This window comes from Gossypium raimondii, chromosome 6 (assembly GCF_025698545.1).
Source record: "Gossypium raimondii isolate GPD5lz chromosome 6, ASM2569854v1, whole genome shotgun sequence".
NCBI lineage: Eukaryota > Viridiplantae > Streptophyta > Magnoliopsida > Malvales > Malvaceae > Gossypium > Gossypium raimondii.
In genome coordinates, this window is record NC_068570.1 from 1,723,872 (window position 1) to 1,736,625 (window position 12,754).

At 30.5% G+C, this 12,754-nt stretch overlaps 1 protein-coding gene across 1 annotated transcript; it reads left to right on the plus strand.

Moving 5' to 3' along the window:
* The first annotated feature begins 4,350 nt into the window (after positions 1 to 4,350).
* LOC105773317 (subtilisin-like protease SBT3) lies at positions 4,351 to 6,892 on the plus strand. Its single transcript, XM_012595091.2, has one exon. The coding sequence runs from the start codon at positions 4,499 to 4,501 to the stop codon at positions 6,791 to 6,793; it is 2,295 nt and encodes a 764-aa protein (XP_012450545.1). The 5' UTR covers positions 4,351 to 4,498; the 3' UTR covers positions 6,794 to 6,892.
* The last annotated feature ends 5,862 nt before the right edge of the window (positions 6,893 to 12,754 follow it).

The window sequence follows — 12,754 nt, forward strand, 5'->3', positions numbered from 1 at the left end:
TACCTCCTCGATAGATCTCGTTGCATCATGGGTCGGGTCGGTTTACATCGATGTAAAATTTTAAGTCTGTTTTTAGATTTGGGTTCGACTAAAAAAATGGGCCTAAAATCCTATCCAAGCCGGATTTAAATTAAAAATGTTAAACTCAAATCCGATCCGGTTCACCCATATTAATTTTTTTAACAAATTTAAAAAATATATTACATCAAATACACTAAAAAAATTAAAAATAAATGTTTTCAAAAAATTGAAAATACATCAAAAAAAAGTCTTTGTACTTGAATAACAATTTAACAAACAAATGCCTTTAAAATAGTAACAAAATTAACAATAAAATAAAATTTATACAATATCCAAACAATAACAACAAAATAGTAGTAATATAATAGTGAAATGACAACAAAACAACTTATTCGAGCTAGGCTTGGGGAAAAAAATCCTACCTAAGACTCGACCCGTTTAAAAAAAGAGTTATTTTTTTGTCTAAGTACATTTTTTAGGCTTATATTTTTATTAAAATCTTTCCGCTTTTCGAACCAACCTTTAAACTTAGATAAATGACCCGAGGTCAAAATTAATTGAATTACTTCTAAGACTGTCCAACTCAAGAATAACGTTAGCGCCCCCAGTTGCCATGCTTGTGCCAAGCCGTCATTTGCCCCTTACAATTCAGCATCAGTTGTAGAACAAATACCAACATTTCGTGCGAAGCCAATAACCCATCGTCCATTATGAACCCTTATGCACCCACCAACATCAGTGAGGCTGTCTTATGGTAAATATACACGTGATTATAATTTGATTTATATGTATTAAAAATTTTTAATGTTAGATTAAAACTAGCATTTAGTTAAATTGATAGCTAGGCTAACATAAAAACCTGATTGATACAATATTGATATTCTGAAGATTTAATTAGAACGTTTTGAAGTTTAAGAACCAATTTAAAATTTAAGCGATAATTCAAGGATATTTTATAGAATTAACTCTTTTATCTAAACACATGAATTACATTAAAGCCAATCATCTTGAGGATTCAATTTGGTTTAAATATGCTCCAAGTCCTTATACTCTTTGTACATTTGGAATTTAGTCCCTCTATTTATATTTCCAAGAATTTAGCTCATTTATTTTCAAACTTAAAAACCTAAGTCCAATTGTTAATACCATTCAAATTATTTTCTTAAATTCAATGGCGCGATGTTTTGAAATAAGAAAAATACCCACTTGGGTAGCAAAAGAAAAATAACGTTGTAATGAACTTGAATTTAACAGGAATTTTAACGATATTAACAATGAGACTTGAAATTTTAATTCTAAAAAATATAACTAAATTCCAAATATATAAAGATTATCGGGATTCGGAGCATATTTTAACCATTCAATTTTATCCATATGTCATTTATTTGACGGTAGCATCAACCCTCTATGCCTTTCAACACTATGAAAAAATTGGCCAAAATGAATACCATAAAATTGATTTCTTGCAAGTTTTGGTATGAAAGGAACCCTTATGAGACAATGATTTAAGGAATTAGACCGGCTATTACGGGCAGCAAACCAAAAAAGGCTCTTTCGTTTAAAAAAAAAAAAACCGTGAAAGCTTTACCTTTAGCCCCTACTTATTTTCCTCTTCTTTTTTATTTATTTATTTATCAATTTGGTCATTGTCTTGCTTAGTCCCCATGCAAAGATTCCTTGTGAGGAAGTTTCTTCTTGGAATCATATATGTACAGCGTGTTACCTTCATTTCTTTTTTCCTTGCTTAGAAGCCCTTTTGAGAATTCACTTACGCCAAGCCATTTGACTCTTGGGTCAATTTTGGCTTCAGACAGTTTTGAGTTTAGGATTACTTTAGGGTTTAGTTGTTTGAGTTTGAGACCCGGATTTGTGAGGTCGGATCATCATTTCATGTTATAATCACTTTATATTTGGATTATTTTAGGTTTGTGTTGTTTTGAGTTTGTATAAATCATTTGGAGTTTATATGTTTAGGATACAAGTCACTTTAAGGTTTGGATTCATTTGGATTTGGGTTGTAAGGATTCTGATTACTCACTTCTTATGATTAAATCAAATTAAATCAAGTTCGATTTCAAATGGAATGGATTTAATTTTCTAAGTCTGAGTCATAATTGATATGAAATAACTCTTACTTGTCATTGCAACAAAGGTGAATTTAGGGATACGTAAAGGCCTTCGCCCCCTAAAATTATAATTATCCTTTTAGTCCTCTTATAAATGATAAAATTAAAAGTTAATATATGATAAAATTGTACATTGACTTCAAAAATTTTAAAAATTATTTAATCCTTTTAAAATGATGAAATCATAAATTAATACATGATAAACTTACACTTTAATATCTTAAAATTTTATAATTAAGTTCTGCCATCCTTCCAAATTTTTTTTAACTTCACTCCTGAGTTGCAGTCACTTAGCTTCACAATTTGATGTTCTAAATGTAGCTTCAATTTTTTTCTCTAAAATAAAAAGAAATCCTATAGAAGAAAAAATATCTATTGTACTCATTTTTTTGAAGTAGCAATAATTTCAATAAAATCAACCATTATAAGTATTAAACTGAATAACTATTCCAGCTCTAACTAAATAACTAACTAGAATAAAGTTAGAGGATAATTCAAGTATTTAAGTCACTTGGTTGCTAAGTTTTTTTTCTTTAAAAGTTCGGTTAGCGAGCTCCAAGAGACAATTCGGTGATTAGTACTGCGGATCAGTTCCCATCAAACGAGTAAAAGAACATACCTTAAATCCAATTCAATCTGATGGTCATTGTTGAAAATCAGAGAAAAAATTTGTTTAGATTTTGGTTCACAAATTCATGAGATTCAAAGTTGTTTCATGAAAAAAAAATTAAACTATAGAAGAGAAAGGAAGAAGAGCTTTTGATTGGTGTGGGCGATGTAAAAGGAGGAAGCTATACATCAACAATTTTAACATCCCAATGCTTTAAAAGAAAACTTTCAAATAGTTCAATAACCATTTTGTAACTTTTTGAAATTGAATGATCAAAACATAAACTTATTAATAATTTAGTAACCTCGGATGTAATGGTAGAAATCTATGGAATGATTGGTTTGGGAGAGAAAGATATATACAGAGGCACCACTTTGTGAATAAAAACAAATTCCAAGGACCACAAGCAACATGTCTTTCTGGTTTTGGCCAAATAAAAGTTAAGGAAAATGCTGACATTGAAAGCTTCGGTGCATTAATCACTTGGGTAACCCCATCCCCACTATATATAAACTATTCTATAGCCTACCTATTTGTTCACGCGTTTAACTCCCACTTTATGCGTCTTAAATATGACCCATAGAGTCAACTGTCAATGAATCTCTTCAATTAGCAAAGAAGAAATCATCATAAATATTAGTCTTATTAGGATATCATCAAGCAATTTAGACCTAGTCAAGATTTGATGTTGTTTAAAAGTTTCAGATTTAAATTTTATAAATGGAAAGAATAATATTAAAAAAAATATTTTTAAAAAAATTTAACTCAATTCCATATCAAATTTAATGTAAATGTCGGCTTCAAAAATTTTACACCAAGCAAAAATGGGTTTTAGATAAGAAGATAACCCATGGCGACTTATAATATTCTTCTTCCTCTTGATAATCCTATCAATTTTCCATGAACATTATCATAAACAATTAAATTATGCTTGAGTGACATAAGATTTGTTTCGTTGTGAACTTGCACATGGTGGGGGCTCTATGACCTACAATCATTGGTGTTCATTTATTTTTTATTTTATCTTTTATTTTAAGTACCAAAGCCAATTTGTTACATCTATAACTAGAGAAGCACTAAAATTAATGATTAAAATATCACTCGTAGATAAATTTAGAATCGATTTCTAATATTTATCTATTAATTATGATTGTTCATTTCACGACACATTTTGTAGGTTCGAATTATAAGGATTATTTGTTTTTAATGAGTGAGTTGTACCAAAAAATTAATCCAAACTTAAGTATCAATTTTTTTTTTACTATTCTGGGGTATAATGGGGCAACGGATAAGCAACAATTTCACACATTATCTTTTTGTGGTATCCTTTTAAAAGTGCTATGTGGTCCTTGTGGAAGCAAAATAGGATGCCACCCAGTCCTTGATCACTACCCTATAATCTTTTAAACAAAGAATGATATGTGGTAGGATCAAATCGAATGGTACTCGGTTTAACACTATTTACTATTGTAACTATATTTGGTTCTGACTAAATACGGACCAAACCGGAAGCTACACTATGAACCTCAATACAAGTTAGTTCACTGTAGGAAAACATGTAGTGGATGACTTGACTTTAGACCTTAGAGATCCATTACATGGATCCCAGTCAGACAAAGTTGAAGATACTTAATAGCAATTAAGACTTCCAAGTTTCCAAGCTTTACCAATTCCCTATATAAGCTTTGCCAAATTCATGAAAGTCTTCCAAAGCAAAAAAACTATCTCATAATTCATTACCATGGCAGCTGATATTACCAAACACCTGTATGTTTATTGTTGGGTTTCTTTTTGTGTCTTGTTTATGTTTATCAAACTAGCAAAATCTGACAATTATATTGTCCATATGGACATCTCTGCCATGCCCAAAGCTTTCTCTAACCAGCACACCTGGTATTTGGCCACTCTTTCATCTGTTTCAGCCAAATCCAAAGCTGAAACCAACCCAACCACTCCTTTTTCTAAACTTATCTATACTTATAACCATGTTATTCAAGGTTTTAGTGCTAGTCTCACACCCGCAGAGCTTGAGTCCTTGAAAAATAGTCCGGGGTATGTTTCATCGGTTAAAGATAGAGTTGTAAAGGTCGATACAACACATTCTTTCGAATTCCTCGACTTGAATTCTGGTACCGGTGCATGGCCAGTGTCGAGCTTCGGCAAAGATGTAATCGTCGGGGTGATTGATACTGGGGTTTGGCCAGAAAGCGAAAGCTTTAATGATGATGGGATGAGTGATGTTCCATCAAGATGGAAAGGGGAATGTGAAAGTGGTACCCAATTCAATTCCTCATTGTGCAATAAAAAGCTTATTGGTGCTCGGTTTTTCAATAAAGGTCTGATTGCTCATAATTCCAATATCACCATCTCAATGAATTCCACGCGAGACACTGAAGGACATGGTACCCATACGTCCACAACTGTAGCTGGAACTTATGTGAAAGATGCATCGTATTTTGGCTATGCACCGGGGACTGCTAGAGGAATGGCACCAATGGCTCGTGTAGCCATGTATAAAGCTCTATGGGAAGAAGGAGCTTACACCACTGATATAATTGCAGCCATTGATCAAGCTATTACTGACGGTGTCGACGTTCTTTCAATGTCATTGGGCTTGGATGGAGTCGACTTATACGAAGACCCTATCGCAATAGCCACATTTGCTGCCATAGAGAAGAACATTTTCGTTTCCACATCTGCAGGCAATGAAGGACCAGATGTAGAGACTCTACACAATGGTACACCTTGGGTTATAACCGTAGCCGCCGGCACCATGGACCGTGACTTCGGCGCAACCTTAATCCTCAGTAACAAAGTGTCAATCAATGGCTTAGCTCAATATCCAGGGAATTTCACATCAACTGAATTCCCAATTGTTTTCATGGACACATGTAGTAACAAAACCGAATTGAGCAAAATCAAGCAGAAGATCATTGTGTGTCAAGATCCAGGCAAGGAAGATTCGCTCGACGATCAATTTAACAACATTCTAGCCGCTGGTAACATTGCCGCTGTCTTCATAACGAATAGCAGCAGTGTCGATGTATTCGTCCAAAGCCCATTTCCAGCCATTTTCTTGGTACAAAAAGATGGTGACACAGTTGTGGATTTCATTAAAAGCAACACTGACCCAAAAGCCAGCATTGTGTTTAAAAAAACAATCCTTGGTATTAAGCCATCACCAAGGGTGACTAGCTATACGTCTCGAGGTCCATCCTATAGTTGTCCACTGGTTTTAAAGCCTGATATTATGGCACCTGGTGACTCAGTCCTCGCTGCATGGCCTCCAAATATTGCAGCAGCTCGTGTAAATCAAGACCTTGTGTTCACCAATTTCAACTTATTGTCGGGAACATCCATGGCATGTCCCCATGTTTCGGGTATAGCAGCCCTTTTAAAAGCTGTTTATCCTAATTGGAGCCCTGCGGCAATTCGATCGGCTTTGATGACAACATCCGATCAAATCGATAACACAGGTAGTCCGATAAAGGATATAGGCGGAAATCTCCGACCGGCTGATCCTTTAGCCATGGGAGCTGGTCATGTTAACCCCAATAAAGCTTTAAACCCCGGACTTATATACGATGCTACGGTTCAAGATTACGTTGATCTCCTTTGTGGTCTAAATTTCACACAACAACAAATTAAAACCATCACGAAAACATCGTCAAACAACTGTTCCAACCCTTCTCTTGATCTCAATTACCCTTCTTTCATAGCGTTTTTCAACGACAGGGGTGCGAAACCGAACTCAACGACAGTCGTGGAGTTTGGAAGAACTGTGACTAATGTCGGAGATGGAAGCTTTACATACAAAGCAAATGTGACACCTATCAATGGACTTAAGGTAATAGTGGAACCAGACACATTGGTTTTCAAGACAAAATACGAGAAGAAAAGCTACAAGCTGAGCATTGAAGGTCCAAAACAATTGCATAAAGCTGTGTTGTTTGGTTATCTCACATGGGAAGATAGTGGAAAGGAACATGTTGTTACAAGTCCAATAGTTGCCACAAGCTACAAAATTGAAAAATGACAAAACTCCCATTGTTTTTTCTTTAAATTATCTTAATGTTTTTATGGTAATGAATAAAGCAATTATAAATGTTCAGCAAAAACAAATTATTATTTTTTACAGTGAATTTTGATTGAACTTATCGCTTTTAGACTAACAGGCTGAAGACATATATGATTAAGGTTTTTGTACGGTTCCTAACAATGAAATAAATTGAAACAATTGTAATGCTTTATGGTTGTTGCTTGTCTGCAGGTCATGTATGATTATTGAATGATTTTCATATCTTTCCAGCTAATCATAAAAGAATAGTCAAAATTACTGAAAATCTAAAGGTCTTCCAACATTTTGCTTTTTTTTTTTCTATTTTATTTTAATGCTTTGGGTGAGTGTCCCCTAAGTATAAAATTCTACCCAACAATTAACTGTTGCCATTAATTTCCATTAAAATGGTCTTTTATTTCCCTAATAAGAGAAATAAGTCTTTTTTTTTTAAATGAAGTCAAAATTTGCTATTAGTACTTATATTATGTGAAAATTGTAAATTGATCCTTATACTTTAACTTAGTCATTTTTAATCTATGTTCTATTTGAATTTTAGAAATTTAGCCCTCACCAAATAGTAGTTTTGAAATATGTTAAGTTAAATTTTGCTATTACCAAAAATTAATGTGGCAAATATATTTTTAGTGGCGGACTAATTAAAATTTTTAAAAAATTGGGGATCTAATTAATTTTTTTAAATTAAGAAATTTAATGAGAATTAAAAAATGTTAGAAGGTTTAATTAAAATATTCAAGACCTTTATAGATTTTAATTAGAATTTTAAAAATTTAAGGGCCTAAATAATTTTTTTTTTAATTTTGAAGGGCTTAATGACAATTTTCTAATTTTTAAGTGGCCATGGTCCCTTTTGGCTCCTCTTGCATTCTCGCTTTGTGTAGTAAATATTACTACATGTGTAATGCCATACCAATTTATTATTTCCTCATAGCACTCATAAAAAGTCATGCCATTTTAGTTTAACGTATTTAATGACTACATTCGGTCATGATTGAAGTCTAAAATTCAACATTCAAAAATATAAAGATTAAAATAACCAAATTGAAAATATAGACTAAACCCACATCTTAGAAATTGTAAAAACCTAATAGTAGAATTTGACCTACCATATTTAATCACTTTCATTTGAGTCGAGACTAAAATCTTAAATTTTGAAATATATAAAAGCTAAAAAGGATCAAATTAGCAATAACTAAATCTTACAACAACTAACATCAAAATTTTATGTTAAAAAATGGGTTAATATATATTTTTTGCCCCTTGAATTTGACCACTTATATCTAACTGGTACTTAATTTTGTGGGACGTGACTTCAATTTCATCACACACTTTAGTATCTTAGCAATAACATCGTTAAAATACGATGACGTGACACTAACGACCAATAGCATGATGACATGTGGTAACACAACATTTTGACATGTGGCAAAAATAAAAATAAAAAATTTAAAATTATAACTTTTTACACATAATGAATCTGGTGTTCAAATAAAATATACTTTTAATTTGAATAAAATATTATATTATTATATTATTATGAAATTAAAATATATAAAACCTAATATTTATAAAATATCATATTTTATAAAAAAATATAAAATATATTTGTCTAAATATATAAAATATGTTTTATATAAAATATATAAAATCTAAAAACATATAAAATGCATAACACATACATTTTATCAAATATCAAATATTATGTATTTTTAATTTAATAATATTATAAAATATGATTTATAAAACATTTAAAAATACATAAAATTACTAAAACAATGTCTAGAATGAACTTGGACAAATTAGCATCCATGTTCAAATGTATATAGACAAGAATTTGTCCAAGTTCATTCCTTATTTATAAATCTTTTAAATTTTTTTTAATTTTTTACCGTGTGTCAAAATGTGGAACTACCACATGCCACTATGATACAAACTGTCAGTGCCACATAAACTTATTTTAACAATATTCCTACTGAAATACCTATGTGAATAAAATTGAAGTTTAAATAGTAATTAAGTCCTTAATACCAATTAAAATACAAGATCTTCGACCCTTAAAAAGTTAATAATAACCCTTTTTCTTTTCCCAGTGAGAATATACTCAGTTCTGACCCACAATTAATATTACAAAAATGAGCAGCTAACCCATGTGTGGAGAATGACTTGACCTACAATAAATTGCCGATGGAAGATACGATAGGTAACACATCATGGACGTGAAAACGTTGCTTGCTATTGCTATCTCTATATTCAATGATTTACAGATTCATGGAAAAATATCATTTTTAAGTCCAATCACTGCCCCTAATCACGCCCTGTATTGTCTGAAAAATTACTCTTTTGATACCAAATTTTATAGATGTTTCCTTCTTTTGGATAAAAGACTTGAATTGGTGTTTACATTCATCATAGACTACATTATTGTTGTTTCCTTACAAATGCAAACAAACAAAGATGCTATCAAACTAGATTTCATTTATATGTATAAATATAAGAATAATTTGGGCTTTTCACATGTTATGCTTTAATTTGAATAATCAATCGTTCAAATCGTGAGATTTAACTAGAATAATTTTCAAATATGTATTTTAATTTTAATTTTAGTTTTTTCCGTTAATTCTATCAAATAATTTGATATGACTTTTGTTAATATATGGTGTGATGACATATTAATCTTGACATTTTTGCATAATTTGACAACTTTTGCGGATTTTGAAAAGACACAAAAAGGAGAAAAAATGTATAATGTTTGTCCAACCATAAAAAATGCTATGTGTAATATGTCACATTACCATATGTGTAATACCCCGAAAGTTGTTACAGTAAGAAAGTGAGATATTGTCCTTCATATAGTAAAATAGGAAATAAATTGACAAAAAGGGAAATTTTGAGTTATGTCAACAAAATCTATTTAAGAAGTATATTATGATATATTAATTCAAGAAATGACTAAATTGAAAAAGTAAAAAAAAGTTTTGTGGCCCAAGAAAAAATACTCAAAATCTGAGGGGTTGAAGTGTAAATATGGAAAATTTGAAGGACCAATAGTGCAAATATTTTAAGGACGGAAGGATCTAGAAACTAAGGAAAATGGATGAATTAGGACCAAATTGAATAAGTGAAAAAAGTATGAGGGGTTAAATCACAATTTTACTAAAATGAGTGATGATTCAATGGAGGAATTTTGAAGGATCATAAGTGGCAAAATAGTCATTTAGCAAGGAAGATAATTTTAAAGAGCGATTACATAAATAAATATTAGTTTATTAATATTTTGATTTGACATTTAATTATACTTTTTATTATTTTATTTAGTATATAAGGAAAGAAAGATGAAGAGAATTCTTCATCTTTCCATGGTTCCAATGTGAGAAGAAGAAAAGAAAGAAAAAATTTTCTTTTCTTTACAATTTGGTCCTTTTACCAAAAATCCACCATTTTCACTTAGAAATCAAATGAATTTCCATAGCCATCAAGAGAGAAAAATAATAAAGAGACTTTGGGGAGCTAGAATATCAAGTTAGATTCAAGAAAATAGAAGTTGGAGGAGAGAGAAAGTCAAGTTAAATTTTGGTTTCAAGAGAATAAGGTTTGGATGTTAAGGTTTTATGTTATTTTTAAGTTTAGTAGTGATAGAAAAGCATAAAAATGGTGTTAAAGTAAAGATTTCTCATGAGGAAATATTGTGTTTTTGACATGTTGATGAAGAGAGAAGTTGAGTAAGTGAATCAAGTGGTAGGAGAAGAGAAAACAAGAGATTTTGATAGAAAAACTTTCTTGTTATTTAAGGATTAAAATGTGATTTTGTAAAGTAAGTGGTAATTAAGTAAAATATATATATAGTGTGAAATAATTTCTTAAGTGAAGGAGGAAATTGTAATAAAAGTATAATAGTTGGGTTATGTGTTAGTAAAAATATACAAAGTATTAGATAAGTGAAATTATGGGAAAATGTGAAATTTTATAGAAATAAGGACTAAATTGAAAGACTTGAGAAATATATGTGGTGGAAATAATACAAGTGAAATACATAAAAATTTGATGTGGAAAATGAGATAGTGGAATTAATTATGTGAATTAAGTGAGATGTGAAAGAAAAATTGTGTAATAATGAATAGAGAACTTTTATGAAAAAAAGTGATTAAATAGGTAAGTTGTAAAAGTTTACAAGGAAATATTAATAATAAAGCATATGGTGGAAAATAAAAGAATATATGAATTTTGAAATCCAAACTAAAATTATTTCCTAAGTTTTGGAAAGTTAAGGGTTAAATCAGTAAATCTAGGAAATTTTATATTAGAAATAGAAAAGTGAAGTGCATAACACTTAGAAAGAGAAACATTGATGTTGTAGTGAATTTTGGAATATTAATAAGTATTGAATTATGTTATATGTGTTATTAAAAGTAAAATATATTGCTACATGAAATTTTGTGCTAAGGACTAAATTACAAAATATATAGAAGTGATATGTGAAATACATGATAAGGATTATTAGTGAATTATGGAAGAATAATGAATTTAGAAATATATTACATGTATTAAAGATAGTGAAGATATAAGTATACGGATTACTGGTACAAGGATTAAATTGTAAAGTATGTAAAAGCATTATGCGAAAACTGTAAAAGTGACGTGTGTATATTATGACTTGCCCAAGTAGACGAGATAAGAACTATTGGGATATTAGTGACATGCCATTAAGGAACCTTAGCGCTCTCTCTGATTATTAGCACGTTATGCTCTCCGATTATTAGCACATTAGTGCTCTCTGTTTAGCTCATTTGTGCTCTCTGTATAACACTTTAGTGTTCTCTGCTTAATAGTGCATAATAATGCACATTTGTATCAGTCCCACATATCCTAAGTGTTCTGTTTAGTCTACTTGGCCTCTGCTAAAAAGGTAAATAATTTTCGTTAAAAGGTCAAAGTTTATCTCTGATTCATGTTTGAAATATTGAATTAAAAATAAATTGTGAAAGAAATAGTGAGAAAATCATGAAAATTTCCACTAAATGATGAAATATGATACATGTATAAAAAGTTATAAGTTGATTTGAGGACTTAAGGACTAAATTATGAAATAAGTAAAAAAGTTACAAATGAATATGATAAATAAACAAAGAAACAAGATGTCGGAAATTAAGAAATTTAATAGAATTTAAATATCATGGGTACTTAGTAAGTCTTCACCGACTTAACGCATTTATTTTTAATGCGTAGGTAAAGTGATTTTGAAGAGTCATAGTTGAGGTCGTGGACATCCATCTCATCACATCTCCAAGTGCCAAGAGGGTATGTTTCAAAATTTTGAATAAAATGACATGTACTTAGGAAGATCAAGTGTGTTCGAAGTAGTAGGGACTAAAATATAAGTTATGACAACTTTTTTTTTTATGTTCAAATATATTAGTGATTAGCCAAAATCACTTTGACACCACATGTAATATTCCTATATCAGGTTCCTTGGGTCGAACCAGATATAGGGGTGTTACAATATGTTTAAAAAATTAAGCTACATCAATTTATTTTAAAGAATTAATGAGAAAAGGTTGACCTCAAGAATAGAAATATACATTTCAAGTGAAGAAATTAAAATGATCAAATTATAGTAGGACTAAATCTACCAAAAATGTATAGTACAAGGACTTTTTATACAATTCTAAAAAAAGACCTTTTATACAATTTGAGAAGAAAATTTCATCGTTTGACTAATGGAATTTTCAATAGTGTTGAGTGATTTGGAATAAGTTATAGGTATTTAAAGTGGTTTTTGGTCAAAAGTGGTGTTAAAATTATGAGTTCATTTCATGTAGGACATTCGGTAAGAATATGCCATGTGTGACGTTCTTATTGTCTATTATTGTTTTGGGATAAAATAGGACGAAATCAATAGTTTAAGTACCTCTTTTGATGAAA

What these genes read in the sequence shown, in the direction of transcription:
- LOC105773317 (XM_012595091.2), top strand. Translation starts at nt 4,499, where the DNA reads ATGGCAGCTGATATTACCAAACACCTGTATGTTTATTGTTGGGTTTCT.